Below are 18,641 nucleotides of genomic sequence, written 5' to 3'. Positions count from 1 at the left end.
TCGTAATTTAATCATATTAGCATGCACACTCACAAGGATTGATGTTTATCCTCTCAAGGCCATGCATGTGGGAAGAACATTTCATAGTGATGTATGAGCTTGTTTTATAGATATCATGTATTGGCCGGCTGACAAATACAAACACACACCAGACAACAAGACAGCTCCCACGAAAACAGTTTAATTGACTCCTCAAACATTATTTACACAACTCCAGAAGAACGCAAGTGCCAGATGACAAAAAAGAGTCCTACAAAAAAAAAAAAACACACACAATGTTTAAATTAAAAAAAGGAAGAGTCTCTCACTCATCTTAATCAAAAAATAATTGACTAAATATGCTTAATAAATCAAGATGTGTACAGGATAGGAAAGTGCTTCTCCCATTGAGATGATCATTACAAAACATCTCTGCTTGTTTCACCGTGTCTTTTCTGATGATGACATTGTTATTTGCTTTCCTCCCAGGAATGTTCAAGAGGATATACAGTATAAGGCAGGACTGGTTAGCGCCCTGATTGATGCCCTAGCATTATCCGGGAAGTGCACTTCAGGATCCAATAAGTCAATGATTATCAAGGTTTACATTCTGGTTCGGATGCTGTGCTGTAGTACATTGTGTTTACAAGGAATCTGTCCAATTGGGACTAAAGGGTAGCGAGACCATTACGTTCTCAAACGCGAGCAGTCCCAGTTTTCTGGATTTTAGTGTCGTTGTAGTCTCCTTCACATCAAATCAGCCCCAGCAAGTTCTGTGAGTGTGCGCCTTGGGACATCAAAGTACGTTTGTAGCATTTGCTGGAGTGTACACAGGGGGTGAGTACTGCATTCAAAGGACAATTTCCTATTTTGAAGGCATCGCTGGCTATTTCTCCGAGCTTGTTCTATCGCTTAGTGGGTTTATTTGTGCATTATCACTCTATGCCAGACACACTATCCGCTTGCTTTTGTGTCTCAAGAGAAACTCATCTATCGTCTATCACAGATTACAGGAAAAGAAGGCAGAAGGCGAAGCTCTGAGCCTGCGTCCACCACACAGTTTGTAGACTTATTAGATATGTGACATCACAGACTATTAATAATTCTCAGCTTGAGGCTAGGCTGTTAGCAACAGTCTCTGTCCTGTATTGCAGCTATATGGTGCTTTTACAAGTAACACATTTTACATGAACTGCGGCTCTATGCAATCTCTATAACCATATTTAAAAGATTTAAAGGGCTAGTACAAAACTTCAAGGCGACAAAAAGACATTCAGAAGTTATTTTTTTCTTTTTGTTGTGCTACAGTGGCAAAAAAAAAAAAAAAAAAAAAAAAAAAAAAAAAGCAGTAGCGCCGCTTCTGAGCCATGATAATCACAAAATACCACAGCAAAAAACTTCACTAAAGACTATCTGTGTCTGCTCTGAGGCACCGCTGCCGATTGTTAAGGATTCATAGAAAAATCACAGGTGAATGGTGTTCGTAATGGGGAGAAAACAAACGATACAAACTCCACTACAACAGCAACTGGCTTGCTCAAATAAAGAGACACACAGCGAGGCGGGCAGGCTAACTGTGATCACACATGCAGCGGCTGTTACAATCATGGGTAATAATTCAGTAATTCATGTGCACGCGTGGATCAGCATTAAGATCTGTTTAGGAATTAACAATACATTCCTTCTTGATATATTCACATGATGTTTTCACATTAATGTCCCGTATATCTACACCGTGTGTCAACACATTGGTCAAGCCAGGCTGTGTCAGTGAAAGGCACTATAGAGAAGAAATTACTGCATCACAACTAGACTGACACACACTACGTCATAACAATGTATTAGTACTTTACTACATTTTAAATTTGCCTATGTCATCCACTGACAGAAACAGGTTTGGATTAGACTTCAGCTCACCCCAGTAAATCTAAAAAGAACAGTTTTTGTTGAAATCTTATCTTCTCTTAAATCGATGACTATTTATTTTGTAAAGTTCATGTATGAATATCAGCTGGATTACGCTCCAGCCTCCCGCGACCCTCTACAGGAAAAGCGGTTATAGAAGATGAGAGTGTATGAATATTAAATTTATTTAGGTGACTGCGGAGGAGTGGTAGCCACTTAACATGATTTAAAACTAAGCCCCTTCACCAATCAAAGAAACAAAGAAACAATACAGTGACATTGTTGGCCCTCCAAACACAGAGTGGACCAAGTAACAGCATCCACAGAACACAAGGACTAAAATCCTACACTAGTGGTCCTATTTAGAAATGCATGAAATACAGTGCTAGTTATTGAAATTCAATGTACTGCAGATAATTCTACCAACGCAGGAAAATATGTTCTACTGAAGTGAATGGTTATAGGTGGATTTTGATCACATGGATGGCTCAAACAATGGTGGCGTCAGCACAAAAAAAAATCCACTTGTAAAAATTCACTTCACACCTACCACATCAATATCTGAGTTTCTATTCACATTGAATTGCAGGAGAGTAACCATATAAGTAATATAAAAAGGGGATGTATAATCAAAAGCTTTTTTATGGTTAACGGTTAAAAGGAGATTTAATCTCTTCGACGGTCGCTGTCTTAAAAAAAGTTGGATTTGGTTTAACGCATAAAATTTGTCCGGTGATTTTAATACATTTCTATGTTGCAACAATTGTTGAAGTCCATATACTTGATCTTTTTCTAATGCTTTTCCCTCAAACATGTCCACACACAAGAATGAACACACATATAATCAGTCCGAAACACACACCCCTACTCTGGGTCCTCACAGTAAATCAGCTCCACGGAGAAAGCCTAACAGTGAGACTGCCACTTTGCTTGACTGGAGTAGGTCCAGGCAGGTGATCATTGCTGTTCTAGCAGAGTCTTGGAGGCTGCAAAATATCAAAGAAAGACGTTTAATTGTTGAAACATTTCAAATTACAAAATGCAACTGTATGTATAAAATGTATTCTGTGTTTTCTGTGTCATACCCTGTGGATCTGCCTGAGCCTCTGTAGCATCAGCTTTGTGTGGAGCCTCTGGATCTGCTTCTAATCACACAGATTGACAGTTAGAAAACCATAAAAAACAAAAACAAAACAGGAAAACAAAACAAAAACAAAGTAGACATGAGAACACATTGCAATGCTTAAGTTCACAAGAATTAAGTTAACTTAATCATTTTCATACAAATTACTACAATTATCTCTTGTCCCTCTTTCTTTACCCGTATAATTTCACAGGGTATAAATTAAGGACCCAAGGGGAATTCCTGAGCATGATTTTTTGGTGTAACAGCGCAAAAGCACACATATCTATGAAGTCAGGACTCCCCATTTATTGTTAATGGACCAGCTCCAGGCTGTACATCCTGATGACTTTACCAATTATAGCCCCTCCACTGAGGGATGTTAATTCATTTTAATGAATACTTAATGAGCTTTCTTAGAAATCCGCAGGGCAATAAGATGAATTCATTTCTAAATGTGAGGTTTATTCATACTTAGATTCCAGCTATAAATCTAAATTTTACGACACGTGTTCTGAACCTGACTTTTGGCCTGCATCGTTGAAGCCGAACAGCATGTTGCTCGTGTTTACTGTAAATTAAACTTTGCTGAACTTGCAGTATCGGGATGCACGATGTGTACTGAGTCGGCTATGTCTCAAAGAAGGACTACTGACCTTCAAACACGGCACTGTTTAGACACAAGTGCACACCGTGTCCATTTTGAAACGGAGCTTGGCCAATGATAAGCGTTGGACATTTAGCTTGATTTAAAGCTGAGATTCTTACTAACAGAGACTGCTCGCTACTACTTAAACATTCTGAAGATCTCATGGGGCTTAAAATTAACTCATCATTACAGACTTACTGAGACAAAGGCTTTTGTCAACGCGGGCATGAACTGGAACACCAAACAGAGTTTTGGCTTGCAGTTAATTCACTGTTTACGAAACGAGTGTCAGGTGATCCAGTGAAATATTAAACCTCCGTAGCCACTGTTTTATCTAAGCTTTCTTTGTGTCATTATAATTATTAGTTATAAGTGGCCGAATGCTGCGACACAATGGTAGCGCAATTACCCTGTCTGTTTTTGAAGCACAGCTTCTTCTTCTGGTAGGTGAAGTATCCAGCGACTGCTCCGACCGCAGCCACAACAATTGAAGTGACGACAGCAGCTAAGGGGCTAGAGCTGCCCTCTGTGGGGAAACAAACAAAAAGGTGAGCAATTCCAGTTCCCGTTTACCATGTGACATGAGACTGTTGTTCGTGCTGCAATCATGCCAGTGCGAGCTTTATAGTGGAACGCCATCTGCACTGCGTCAAAGGCTTTTCAGTGTATAGCGGCTGTAACCCTAGTGTTACAGCCGGATGCCGTTTTGCAGCCGAAATAACAAACTGCAATTCAGCAGTGAAGCTCGATGACATGTGTGAGCGTGAGAGAGAGAGATACATCATCTTGTTCCAGCATTTTCTGATCCCTTTTCATTCACCAATCCTATAATTTAGACTCCAAAAAGCACTCGCAGTGAGCATTCACCGAACTCTCTCCGCACCTGTAACCTAGTTTCTATGACAACACCAGTTTGAATAGTTTTCAAGCTGTGTGACAACCAAGTATAGGTACTGCCAGAAAACCACTAAGAATTGCACAGCGTCCAAGTAAATGGAATTATTTGCTTTCTGCAGCGGTATTTATTTCTCAACAATAAATGGATTCAATTGGCCTGTGTATTTGTATTTCTTCGGTAATAATAATAAAGCCGCAGTTTATCACAGCTAGGATCAGACAAAAGGAAGGTGTTCACATTGTATTTCACAAGATGTACTTAGAGCTCTATGGAAAGTTTGATGCAGTTGGCCCTTTAATGTTCTTACAGTGGTTTCCACCAGCACACAGTAAGAATGCGGAGCTAAGCCGAAGTGACAATGGAGATGGAGACGTTTGACGGGTATGTTCGACTGAGTATGAAAAGACGAGTTATGGCCACTTGAATGATTAAAAGAGTTCGGTACATCCGCCGGTACAGGATACAGTGAGAAAAACAAGGCAGACGCATGAGTCAGAGATTTTCATTGACTGTAAAAGGGGGAATGAGTCAGTGTAATTAAACGGAACAAATCAGGAGAATGTAGTGAGTCAATGAACGGAAGTAAAGGTGGGTGCAGGCACAGACATGTGTGAACATGCGTGTGTCCCAAAGCCGAACACGCGGCACGAACCACCCGCGATTTAAGGACTTAAACAGACGTAGTGATTTCAGATCACACTGAAAAGAGGAGCGCTGGCTATTGTAAAAGCAACGTGTCTTCAACACATCACATATCTTCAAGCCAGAATAGTCGTAATTAAAATAAATCTTTTCAAGTTTTACATATTTACATATTTCAGCGATGGAAACTGTGAATTTTAGCTTTTCGCCTGAAGTCATTGGTGAAGTTATGCAAACATGCTTAAAAGGAAGGCTGAAAATGTCATGCAACAGCTGCAGTAAACCTGCCCTAGGCCTCTGTGTGGCTCACAACAATAGGGGAATGTTGATGATACATGCGTGCATGTGTGGAATGGGCAAATAGATGAATGTGTTTAAAACGAAGAGGGAAGGGGAGGAGGATAACTCACCTTTGGTCTCAGACTCACCTACAGGGGAGAACAGACAAGAACATGGTCAGCAAGTTATTAAGTGTCAGCTGTGAACAACTTTATTTAAACGGCCGTCTGTCACTCCGGCGCAGCTGTTTTCCCAGACTGACATCCAGGACGAGGAGTCACTTCCAAAAGAAATCATGGCACAGTTCTCTTTAAGGAGGTCTAATTCAAACAATGTTTGAGCTGGAACAATACAGGAGAGGCATTTTCTACTGACTCTTGCATCCTGTTTGCCTTGTAAGAGGCATGCCAGCAATATCCTGCGTGTTTCACAGATTTTCAGAAAGACGAAAGCCCCACAAATGCTGCAGAGGCCTGCGAGGCTGTGTCCAGTATTGGCCTGCGATTTGTGAAGATGGCTTAATATTTTGGTCATGAACGCACACACACACACACACACACACACACACACACAAAGAAAAGTCTTACCATTTCCTGAGGTGGCAGCAGCATCGACTAAAGAGAGACAGAAAGGGGAGAGAAGTGATTTAGAAGGAGAATGGACAGAAGACGCTTTATCTAAACGTGTAAATGGTGCATGCACAGCATTGTGACAGAAATGGCAGACGAACAGAGAAGAAGGCTGAGATTATGCTCTTTGTGGTAGTTTATACCTCAGGGGCATTAAGGGTTCTAGAGTTTCTGTCCTAACCGGTCTGGGAACACACACACACAAGTACACACATGCACGCACACACACAAACTCTGCATGAAGAGTCCCATTAATACACTTACAGAGATGCTTTTATAACATCAGAGTGATAACAAATCTGTAGAGAGACACTCGCTCCCGACATAGCTCTCCCTCTGATCTCGGGTTGGATGAAAACAACCGCGTTATCTCCGCCGTCACTGCCTGTCTCCATACGTCTACAACACAGCAAGCCCCACACTTGCTTCAACTTGACAAAGCTGCTAATGACAGAGTACAACAGAAGACTACTTTCCACTTGAATATAATGATTACGCCAAGCCAGATGAATCGTCTTTCAGGGGGAGAATAAAGCGTAACCGCTGGGAAAAGCTGTGTTGAGAAAATCTGTTGTTCCCGAATTGCTGTCAAATTGCCTTGTGGCCACTGACTAAACCTTGGTAAAACAAGTCGATTCTGTATCTTGTTATGGGAGAAAAACTCAGAAAGTCATCAGCATACGCACAAAGGGGGGGGGGGGGGTTGAGACACCAGAAGAACGTCAAAGAACACAGCCCGTGATTTACATGACAGTTCTTAAGCTGTCGGTTTTGATAGAGGTGCAACTTTGTAGCTCCGACGTAACACCACACGGCTTGCTGCCAACGCTCACAAAGTTTATGTTAAGCAGCCAACTTGACGGAAGCCACGAGAGTGGGAGGCATCAAAATAGCGGGAGAAGACTTTTTGTATTAAAAGAGGGAAGTGCGGAAGGGTCGGAAAAAGCCTAGCTTAGCTCCGTGCACAAATATCTCCAAGTCCAGTTAGCTTTTCTGCTCAAACAAGGCAGAGAAATACAACATTAAACCTCTTTGGATGTTGTAATTCTTATTATCTCTCTAACATCAGCAATAAGTAAGCAGCAAGAAAACATATAACAGCGATATCAAACATTTCTATGTATGTGTGGAAATATAACAATAATAATAGTATTTTATAATGCACGTAGTGGTGAAGAAAAAAATGTTTTCCATGTTCTTGGAGACAAAAGATCCCAGACACCGTGGTAAACAACACTTATCTCATTGTGCCACATACTACAGTTCCACACAGCATGCAGAGCAATAACAAAAAAAAACAAAAACAAATAGAATCACATGGCACCTCTTCACCGTCTGTTTGCATTGCTGTCTGTGTAACTGCTGGCTCTTTTGTGCATCTGTACATTACCTGATCATGTGTTGAAATAATAAATTTAACAATTATTATGAGTAATTACTCACTCTTTCCTGAATGGGGTTTGTTGTCTGCTTGAGTGTCATCTTCTAAGGCATCTCCCAAGTCAAACCCTGCACGAGAAAGAAAACATTTATTAAATATCACCAGAAACAGAAGTGCAAATTTGAGTCCCTTAAGGAATATCACCCAGACATATTGTCTCTCTCTCGCACTGCACTGTTTCCTATTTAATGATGAGAATGTATCAACCTTCCTAGCGGCATAAAAGCCCGGCCGAGGCGTACTCAATAGGGTCTCTGAGACTCCACCAGCTCCAGGGGTGTAACAGTGATCTTGTGAACCAGTGTTGACTTAGATTAAAAGGTATTATCTGTGGGGAACAATACTTCACCATGCTCTGTATTCATTGGGGGGGAAACCCAAGTGACTTATACAACATGTGTGGTGACTCAGTGTACAAAACAGTTTCAGGCCGGGCAGGGCGAGGTTTGATAGGTGAACTAATTTATGGCTGATAGGAGCTCAAAGGCACAATTATCCAGTGACCTACTCCCTTGTCTTAACAAAACCCACACAGCAAATGAACACGTCTTGTACATGCATTGTAAAGAACCCTTTGTATAGGTGTGGTACACGAATGTTGAAATCCATATTTCAGGCTCCTACTTTTATGCCCTCCTGTGTCCAATCCCATCTGTTGTTCATGCAGCCTTTACTGTTTTCCTGGCCTTTTAATTAACCTCTACATCTTTGCTCCACCCGTTCCCTTCTTCTTCCTCTAATGGGTCCTACACTCCCTCTTCTCCAACATCTTTTCCCCCCTTCTCCTTTCTTTACACTCCTCGGAATTGCCCCTCCGTGGCAACCGCTTCCTCAACACAAAACGCACGCTTCCCGTCGTACCATCACCATTGTGAGGAGATAAGCTTAACATGAGACGTCTATTCTTAAGTGATGGCCATGGAGGACGTCCTGAAGGTAAAGGCAAACAACACGACAGGAAATGAGATCAGCGCCAAGTCTACAAGAAAAACAAGCGAGAATCCCAGCTCGGAAAAAAAAGATGGGGTTAAGAAAATAAAGGTTAACATTTCAATCGTGATAAACTTACACTGAGGTCATTTGGGAGTTCTCCTTACTGAAATCACCGCACATAATTTAAGGAGGTGAAATCGTATGGGCCCAAATCCCACCTCGCAGCCATCCTAAGGGATTTGTATATTATTTTTTGATAGAGAGGCACATCTGTTCCCCATTAATTTGTTCAGAAAGTAGGGCGTTGCCGGACAATGATACATGATAACTCATGAAAGCAAGACATACGTATATATATTTTAAATGTTTAAAACCACAGATAAAACAAAACTCTGTCTACAGAATTTTATTGATACTGCAGGGGTCAAAAGAAGACACGGTGGAGTGTAAATGGCATTCTTCAAAATCGGCTTAACGTCAGTGCTACAGTAGATTCAAAGATGAAACACTTCAAGGTATTTATTCAGTTTACTTCAAACACAGTCTGAGTCCTCTCTGTGCTGTGATTTTGAAGGTATTTTTGCAATATTTGAAAATGTTGTTGCGCAGAAATTAACAATTCTAAAGATCTTTAGAACAGAGGGGCTTTCACATTGGGTACCGTTGTTACTGTAATTACTGAAAATGGTTTTAATTCTGTCGTTCAGAGGTTGTATGCGAGTCTTTGCTCAAAAATGCTTGAGACGCTTCGCCAGGATGGAAAAACCAAAAATATAGTTCAGGACCCAGCGAAAAAGAAAGAGAAAAGGGAGCCTCAGATGGCTACCTTTTGGCATATTTTGCAATGACAACTACAAAGCCCCTTAAACCAACAAAGGCCCTACAGTACATCAACATACTCCACAACCCTCCCTAAAGCCCCTCTTCTGTCTTTTTATCAGAATTCACTTGTTTAGACTCCATATGTTCAGCGGTTTGGACATTTGTTAACAGATCTAGCACAATGAAGTCATGAAGGTGGAATATGTGCAGGACACATGTACCTAATGAACTGGTGAGTGTATTGGACATGAAGGCAGCGTGGTCTATGAATCTTTCTCACGAAAACTTGTAGCCCGTGGCTGCAGTCACATGACCAAAGAACTGTGATTTATCAGAAACAAGTTAAAGAACCCAGCATTGCACAAACACGTTCGTACAGTTTCCCTGTAAAGTGCACACATGCTGAGGAGGTGACATCATCTAATGAATGCATACAGCTCTCTCTGCAACTCCTTATGTATTTGGCCTTAAACCCCACACTCACTCAGTTACCAGAGGGGAGGTTGCTATTTAAACTTCACTCAGTGTATACTGATTTAAATGTCGGGGGAAAGAAACTGAAAGATTCTGAAGCTGAAGTCTTGTGTACAACAGTTTAGAGAAAGAAATATCAGCGCCCCTTTAAAACTGTAACTGTGGCAATGTTTCTCACAGATTACATCAGATCAGACAAATGCATCTAGGTAAATGTGTAATATTGCGTCAGATGTTTTGTTGGCAACCAGGGGGGGTTCTGCTAACATTCACTGTTTACCAGAAGTATTGCATTAAGGTTACAGATGCCCATTTTGCAATACTTTGAGTGCACCTGCCAAATTTATGACATAAAAAACAGAACAGATCGACTGCTGCTGACCCTTGAAATGACAGGTGGCTGTTTTCAGAAGCAACACAGTTTCCCTGCCTATTCACAAATTTGTTGGCAGTATAAGGAGCAACAAAGTCCAATTTGTGTCCTGTGCAGACTCTTATATTTTATATGTAGTTGCTTTGCATTTTGTCCTAGAAGCCATCCACTTACTCACACATCCACATGAACAGCGGCCTTAAAAATTTAACCACTGCTGTCCTCTGTCTGGTGAGGACTTTGTTCTTTGTTTTAATAAATAACTTGTGCAACACATTGTCAGAGGCAGTGGTGTATAACATATGCACAGTGTATATATATTTTTTACCAACATTACCTCTGCCCTTTGCCACAATTCCTTCGTCCACCACTGGATCAGTTGGCTTTTCATCAGCCGCTGGATCGGTTGGTTGACTGTCTTCCACAGTGGTACCCTATTAGGAAAGAGCAAAGATATGTTAACTTATAATAACGCAGCCCTTGAATAATACCTGCGGTGTAGCATACACAGCATGATGGAGCAGGTTTGGATAAGCTGTTTTGTTTATCTGTCAAACTACTGACCTCATCGTCAGCAGGTGTTGCACCGAGCGTCTCCTCTGCATCACCCTCAGGATCGCTAAACTCTGGAACAACATCTGGCCCTGGATATGACATTAAATGTGTTAAAGCACTGATTTGTGTTTTTTTATTTTTTTATTATCCATTTACTCAAGGGTTGTGGCTTGTTTAACGCTTTTATTACACAAGTGTGGGATGTTTGTGAAATTGAAAAATACGAGAAAATTGTGTGTGTTTGTAAATAATATTCGCACTGATTATCATTTAGCATGCGTATGTTTGAACTGTAGCTCATCACCTTCTGTTGTTGCTAGCACTTCACCCTCAAGGTCCGTTGTAGGCGCTTCTGTTTGTGCATCTTCATCAACAGGAGTTTCTGTAGTTTCCATGGGAGTTTGGTCTGTCTCGGCCTCTGCAGCGGGAGTTTCGTCTGCATCTACCTCTGCAGTGGGGGTTTGGTCCACACCTTCCTCTGCAGCAGTAGTTTGTTCCAGAACCTCAGATGCAGGAGTTGTTGTTTCTGCATCTCCATTTGCTGCAGGGTCGTCACTGTCTGCTGTAGTCTCATTTGGATCCGGTTCAGTTGTAGACTCAGATGCTGGCAATTGCGGAATCTGGAACAAGATTTTCATCTCATGAATTTACATCACAAATTACAGTAGATGAGACGGTGAAATGGCGAGCTGAGGCCGAGAGCTGGACATCTGGACGCCATTTATAGCGTGTAACCTCAGTCTTGGTCCACTGGGCAGGGAGACCTGAAGGTAGACCTCAGAAAGCTTTTGAACCCACCAGAATGCATTGCTAGGGAAAAGGGTGTGTGGACATTTATTTTGTACAAATGGGTGTAAACAGATGAACAGATTATTTTTACCCATGTAGCTCCCCATAGGATCTCCATAATGGAACCAAAAAAATAAAAATTAGTTATTTGTAATTTGTGATCTACTAGTGGACGTTAGAGGATCCTGTGTTTAATGATTGAAACAAAAGACAAGCAAGCAAGCAAAGAAAACCAAGTATCAAGATAATATTCCTCACCTCTGATGTTTCTTCACTCGTGCCCTCATCTTCGCTGACAGCTGGATCTTCAGGAACGTCTGCTGGGTTTTCATCTATACAAATTTGTTTGAGGGAAGAAAGCAACAGAGTAAGAATGGAGTACAGAATGTATTTGTAGGTTATTTTTTTTTAAAAACCTTTGTTTGATCTCTTGTCAAGCACTTTGGTTCACTTGCGGGTGAAGCAGGTGTAAAGTGCCATATAAATAAAATACAATTACATCTACAAATACAGACACATGTGGATGTGGATATCAGGTGGCAAACGGCACACAAATGATTAACAAAGGAGGCAAACAAGGCAATCCAAAAATTGCCTCAGTGACATAGAGGAAGTTCTTCCTGCTTTTGAATTCACGCAACACAGCATCCTTGACACATTTCCTATACTGACCACCATGTGTCTGTACACACAAACCAATAAGAGGAAATATAAATCTGACATCAAACAGAACCAGCAGAGCATGTCAGCGATAAGTGTAACCAGTGGCAATTAAACGACGCGTGCCTTAATCCATCTGTTGTCATTTAAAATCATCAAAATGACGCAAGTTGCGGATCCGACACATGCTCTGACTCGGCTCTCACTGCTGACTAACAGCTACACACACTCGAAGCCACACCCCAGCCTGATCGGTGCCTCATGTGAACGCTCCGATGACAGACGCATCGATCACATCTGACCTGCCACGCCACCAAAACGAAGTCTAAACCCCGGCGCTGGCATCGCAACTCCACACTAATGAGAAAATGCTCTCTGTTGTGTGTGTGTGTGTGTGTTTTTGAGCCGGTGCCGTGACATTCCCTTGTTGCACGCGAGAAGCTGAAACAGCAAAATGCTGTCTGACGTGATTGCGCTTTGCTCGGCTGATTTCAGCAGCTCTCCGGAGCTGGTGCGTCTGGAGGGTACGTTCTCACCAGCAAAATGGTCACATGAGTGATCCTCTCCTCTCAGAAAGTAGCTCAGAACTCAGTTACTTCAGTAGACTTCTGGCATAAGTAGGAAGAACTTTTCATCTTTTGTCAGTGAATTTTTCAGAGAGGGATCACTGGGCTTGCCATGGGAGATTGTATCAGACTGTGAAGCCTTGAGGGATGGCAGCATGAACACATCTGAGGTATTTCTATAACACTGAAAATCCTCTAAGCGGTCAGACGTACCCGTGACATCCAAGCTCCCTTCATGCACACATTACCACATGATACAAAACATGACCATTGGCCATGCAAAGCTGGACGGTTTCCTTTTCAGACAGGGAGAAATGTAACCAAAACTGGCATCCAAGATAAACATTGTGGGAAGCTTTTAATGATTGACACAGCGTGTGTCACTGCATTCGTGACTTCCTTGGAAATGGATGTCCTTCCTTAAAGAAGTACTTCGGCACCCCATTCATGGCAGCGAGGTGGGGCGAAGATCAAGCGTCTCACCACACTCGTGAGAAAACATAAAGGAAACAAAAGATTACTCTGACATGTATGTAGGCATTTTAGTTCATGTGTCTCATGCGATGCCACTAGGTCCGTGTGAGCTTGTGCGTGTTTGAAGCGTGAGAGGCCGCATGCAAGCTTCCTCTTTGTGTTGTTGTGCCGTGGAACATTTTGTTCAGTTTTGCCACTTAACTACCTCTGCTGCGAACGTACCCCCAAACACTAATGAACGGCCGCACACACGCATGCAAGCGCACAAACCCATAAAACAACTTCTCCTTCCTCTCCACTCCGAACATGCAAACCACCACATGTTCACACATGTGAAGCCCATGCGCACACACATGTTCACATTTACTCCTTAACACTTTGAATGAGGTGTGTCCTGTTTTGCGTGAGTGAAAACAACTGTTGCACATCACAGGCTCCCTCTTCCTTCCCTTCAGTCTTTAAATGTATCAACCCCCTTCTGTCTCTCCCAATATTCTTAACTCCCTCTGTTTCACTGATTCCCTTGGGGCTAGTGAGTCATCTGTGTCTCTGACACGGCTGCACGCGATTGTATGGGACCGACAGCGGAGCAGTGTTCCACTGAAAAATTGTTGTCTCCAGAGAAAAACTTCTAAGTCAAACCAGTTTATGCATGTGGGAATGTAACAAACTGTCGGTTACTGGTCAAGTGACCTCGGAGATGAATAAATAATCATCAGCAAAATCTAATTTGTTCCGCTTATAAACACAATACACGGAATGAAACTGAGAAGTGACGAGCCGCTGGAAATTAGAGCTACAACGACGGTTATTTTCATTTCGAATTAATATGCTAATGTTCGTTAATCGATCAGTCAGTCATTAGAAAGATAGAAGACAGTGAACAAAGCAGTAATTTCTTTCTTCTTTCTTCCTTTGTATGACCAAACTACAAAGATGTTCAATTCATGTCCATGTGTGACAAAGAAAGAGATCAAATCATTGAGCTACAATCAGTTTCTATCAAACCTTTTATTTTTCATGGCTTAAATATGACCTTTTTTTTGTTTTTACATTATTAATAAAATAATGAATTTAATGTGAAACAACTAATCAGCTGAAAAGTGGTTCACCGTCATATACTGTTTTTTTAAAAAAAACAAAAACAGAACAAACAAAAAAAGAAAACACGAGACATACAAAGAGCTTTGCAGATGTTTTTGGTGTGTATGTTTAGTCAAAGATGATTTATAACCACCACGTCTGCAAACTTGGTAGTTCAGGCTTCACCAGTTTGATTCTGGAACTGGAATAGCCTGTTCAGATGGGTTACTTTGAATTAGGACAGTACTTGGTCAGGGTCTGATGACGTTTCACAAGAACACAAGTAAAGACAAGAGCGCATATCAAAAAACACACAGTTTTTACCCGACACGCAAGCAGGAAGGACCTGACATTGAACCGTCAACCACTGGCTGAAGCACCGCAATCACAGAGATGATCATAATGACTTCAATTCGGTTTCACTGCCGATGTTGATATCACTCAAATTTTTGGAATGTGGGCACTTGATACGCTTTACAAAAACATCTCATGAGACCAACACAAACAATGCTGGGTTCATGGGAAATGTATCAGCAGATCTGGGAAAAAACAAAAAAATCTACTGAGATAATTCAAACGTACCATACGTCTCTATATTGGTAAGTGTAGCAGTTACGCTCATTAAGACCGTTTGATGTTGTTTTTTTTTTAGCTTAAGCATGCTTAATAATCAACATCTTACATCATACTGGTTAGCTACTATGACAACAGTCAATACAAAATAACCAGTGCATTCAGAAACAGGGACGTTTACAATGTTCCTCATGCATGGATGTTTTATACTGGCATGTGGATGCAGGTGCCATGGTTGCATAATCTAAAAGGTGACATATGGGAACCATTTATGTTGCCATCTGATATCATCTCTTGGTTAAATGAGTAATGAAAAAAATGTTCTGGAAACGGGAAAAAAAAACAAAAATAAAGGAGTAAATTAAGTCTACTTTCATTTATGTAACATGCCGCGCTGCATGGGGTCCATTTGTGGCTCGTTATCAATGCCACAAACCCAAAAGAACTTTCTTTTTTTTCCTTTTCCTTTTTTTTTTTATGACTCATCTGGTTCCTGTCATGAGATTGTGTGAGATTGCTTGAGCGAGTAATAATGTGCGTAAAAGCCTCGTCCCGTAAGAGTACACCATGAACTGTTTTTTTCGCGTGCGTGTCAGGCGATACAACAGCACATCCACATCACATTGTTCTGTCAGGTAAGGTCCCATTGTGCGTTTGTGGGACAGAAAGCGTTACGTTTACCCCCATCATCATATACATCTTGAACCTGACCCATGAGAAAGGATGTGTGTGTGCTTGTGCGTGGGTGCCTCTTATCAGCCGAAGGTGATTTATGTTTTGGCAGTTGAAGGTGTAAACACAGACAAGCCCGCGCACACACACCTGGCACACACCACAAAGCTCTATTTATTCTTTCATTTGCGTCAAGACACACACACTCATGTTCTGTGGCTAACTTGTGCACACACTCGCGTTGATGAAGCAATCCCATACTCCCACATGTTCTGTGCATTAAAGTCGGATCGGCCCCCACCCGCCCGCACACTTTCACCCTCCCTCTCACGCACAGATGCTGCGGGCCCTTGTGGAGCGAGAGGCGCTGAGGCTAGTTGTGTCGCTGGGTGTTGTCTACAGCTGGAGTTGGATCTAGTTACTGACACTCCCTATCGCTTACTTCTGTAACCTACACCATAAATGATGTGCACATATGTAAGCGTGCCTATAAACCGGTGATTGCAATGGTCATTTTTTTTTCCCCTGTGTCTCAACACACCAGTTTCCATGATGAAGTTACAGGTCAGCCATGTGAGAAAATGTGTGTTTGAGGAAAAAATGACAAAATGAGACTGTGTGACAATAAAAAAAAGTGAACCGGTAGAGTGAGATACCAGATCACAACAGACACCCAACTGAAAAATATTTGCATAATCATAATGAGGTTCTTTCCCCTTCCTCGTAGTGTTTGCCTCTCTGTTTTCCCTCTCAATCGTGTGCAACAGTTCTCCTTTATCTCCTTCCAACATCTCCCCCACTTTCCCTCTCTCCTTTCCCCTCAGTTTATGTGTTTTCCTCAATGCACCCCTTTCTCTCCCCGTGAGTTTTATTGCGGGTTCAAACAATCTCAAATCGCTGCATGCGCCGCAGGGAAGGGCAGAGGCCCATGGGCTAGTTGAAGAAGAAGAAAGAATAGGAAGAGGAGAGAGAGAGCGAAAAGGGAAGAATGAAAGATACAGAGGGGATGAGGCTCGATCAGACAGATAACGCGAAAGAGGGAATCAAAGACAAAAAAGAGGAAGAAAATTACTTATGTGATGACAATGGGCCCACCACACCCCTTTGGAGCAAAGTCCAAAAACGATATTACATGACACACCTTTTTTTTTTTTTTTTTTTTTTTTGTTTTCACTGATGGGGCCTGAGCTGCTCACCCAGGGACAGATTACAGTAAAGAGGCTTTTATGTATTCAGTCAGAACAAGGAGAGAGCAGTTTAACGTGAGGCGAACTGAAACGTGATGTGGATTCAGACAGACTGGCAGAGAGACTGACTGGTAATTGCACTCTCACACACAGGCACACCGGGAAGAAAAAGACAAAAAGAGGAAAAGAGGTGAGATCTGGAGAAATAGAGACAATGAGGTGAGGATGACACAGAGCATACATTCAGACAGATAGACGCATAGAAGGGATTTGTGCACACTGAGCAAACAACAGCTGCATACAAGTGGGCAGAATCAACTGGAAATAAACCATTACCTTGTGCCTTGGCGTGTGAGGCCAGCAGGCTTCCTAATAGCAGAATCCACAGGTATGACATCATGGGAACACGGTGTTCTGGTTTCGGTGAAAATCGGGGCTCACTCTCCCTCTTCTCGCCCTTCAGAAAGGACAATTAGGCGGCGCGGAGGACTCAGGTGGATCTGGAGGGCGTGCTTGTCTCTGTGCCGGTGCGTTCCTGCGCGTTGGATCAATCCAGTGCGCTCTGATGCTCGAGCTAAGTGCGCGTCACCGAGAACCACTCGTCCTCTTTTGTCTGGATGAAGTGAGAAACGGCTCGGTTTTTATTAAGGTGGGCGGGTCTCTTCTCCCAAATGTAGGCAGACAGACAGACAGGCTGGCTGGGTGCATTACTGCCGGAGCGTTGCTATCAGACAAGCTTTTTTTTTTTTTTTAATTAATTATTTTTTTTGCCACACAGACGCCATGACTGTAACCAAGCAATTTGGATTGATACTCGTCCCCATCAACCATGACTAACGTGAGAAAAATCTCAATTAACCCCAAACTCCTTGCGACCTCCTAATATCATTCACGTCGTCTTCACTTATATAAGAGCAGTGGCGGTTCCACTGTGAGTGCGCAGCGGTGACTTCTTAATTGAAGGTGTCTCTGTCCATCCAATTGACAGGATCAGTCATATAGTGAAGCACCCGAAGGGAACACTTAACACAACACTGAAACATGCTGGCGCAAAGTCATACAATTGGATTTGACTTGGGCAGTCTATACTTTTTTCTTCGTTTTACAGCCCTAATAACTCTGTAATTTACATAGATTTAGTTGAAGTTTCTGACGTGAATACACAATTATTGGAATTTAAGACGTACGGGCTCGGTCTGTTTTTAATGGTGAAATAATGTTAGGTTCCTTTTTGAGAAAGCCACATATGACCTCATGCAAGCAAGCCAGTAGGTGGATAAGAAAAAGGGGATATTTTACTTTCCTACCGTTTTTTCTTTTCTTTTTGGTTTGTTAAGCCTATGTCTTTCCTGCCAAACTTTAAGGCTATTGGCTGTATCGATCGACAGGTGGCGACATTTAATTCTTCCTTCCCCCATTATTCCCTTGATATCACCTGTAACCAATTTTCTCAGAGAATGATTCACAAAGCACATTCGCGTGGAGATCATCCTCCACTGTGGCTGAAAATACATTTATTGTGGTTACACAATCGTGCCTTAAACGTTCTAGTGAAAAACTCTTTCCTTTAGTGTTCGAATCATTGAATTCATCCACATATTTACGAAAGATGACTCACAAATCCACAATAGAGGGGATATTCATATCACTATACGTACTATAAATTCATATTAAGGCAGCATCAGGACATATTGCCACAGACTCGAGTTTTCTTTCCTCACTGTCGTGAACAAAAGATTGCAAAGTGGGTGAGGTGGTGCGTTATCTCTGGCTTTAGACGTGCTGCATTAAAAGACAGTTGCTCTCATTGTTATGCCACAAACATAGTGGCTTGTGAAAAGCAAATACTCCCACATTAGACATCAGAAATCAATCCCAGTGTCTGGGATCATCGCTGACTCATTCTCTAGACACATTATAAAAGACACAACCAAA

General features: G+C 41.9%; 1 protein-coding gene across 1 annotated transcript; it reads right to left on the bottom strand.

Moving 5' to 3' along the window:
• Nucleotides 1-165: 165 nt before the first annotated feature.
• Nucleotides 166-17,333, bottom strand: si:ch211-39i22.1 (CD99 antigen-like protein 2). The gene is made up of 11 exons (XM_047600436.1): nucleotides 17,043-17,333; nucleotides 11,750-11,823; nucleotides 11,007-11,322; nucleotides 10,712-10,791; nucleotides 10,485-10,581; nucleotides 7,548-7,613; nucleotides 6,063-6,089; nucleotides 5,607-5,624; nucleotides 4,066-4,182; nucleotides 2,970-3,029; nucleotides 166-2,870 (listed from the first exon to the last, which is right to left on the bottom strand). The coding sequence occupies exons 1-11, from the start codon at nucleotides 17,104-17,106 to the stop codon at nucleotides 2,842-2,844; spliced, it is 948 nt and encodes a 315-aa protein (XP_047456392.1). The 5' UTR covers nucleotides 17,107-17,333; the 3' UTR covers nucleotides 166-2,841.
• Nucleotides 17,334-18,641: the final 1,308 nt, after the last annotated feature.

This window comes from Mugil cephalus, chromosome 12 (assembly GCF_022458985.1).
Source record: "Mugil cephalus isolate CIBA_MC_2020 chromosome 12, CIBA_Mcephalus_1.1, whole genome shotgun sequence".
NCBI lineage: Eukaryota > Metazoa > Chordata > Actinopteri > Mugiliformes > Mugilidae > Mugil > Mugil cephalus.
This window is presented reverse-complemented; position numbering and strand designations above follow the sequence as displayed.

Coding starts and splice junctions, on each gene's coding strand:
- si:ch211-39i22.1 (XM_047600436.1), bottom strand. CDS start 17,106: ATGATGTCATACCTGTGGATTCTGCTATTAGGAAGCCTGCTGGCCTCA. Junction 11,824..17,042: donor CTCACACGCCAAGGCACAAG/GTAATGGTTTAT, acceptor AAATTTGTATAG/ATGAAAACCCAGCAGACGTT. Junction 3,030..4,065: donor GTGCTTCAAAAACAGACAGG/GTAATTGCGCTA, acceptor CTGTGTGATTAG/AAGCAGATCCAGAGGCTCCA.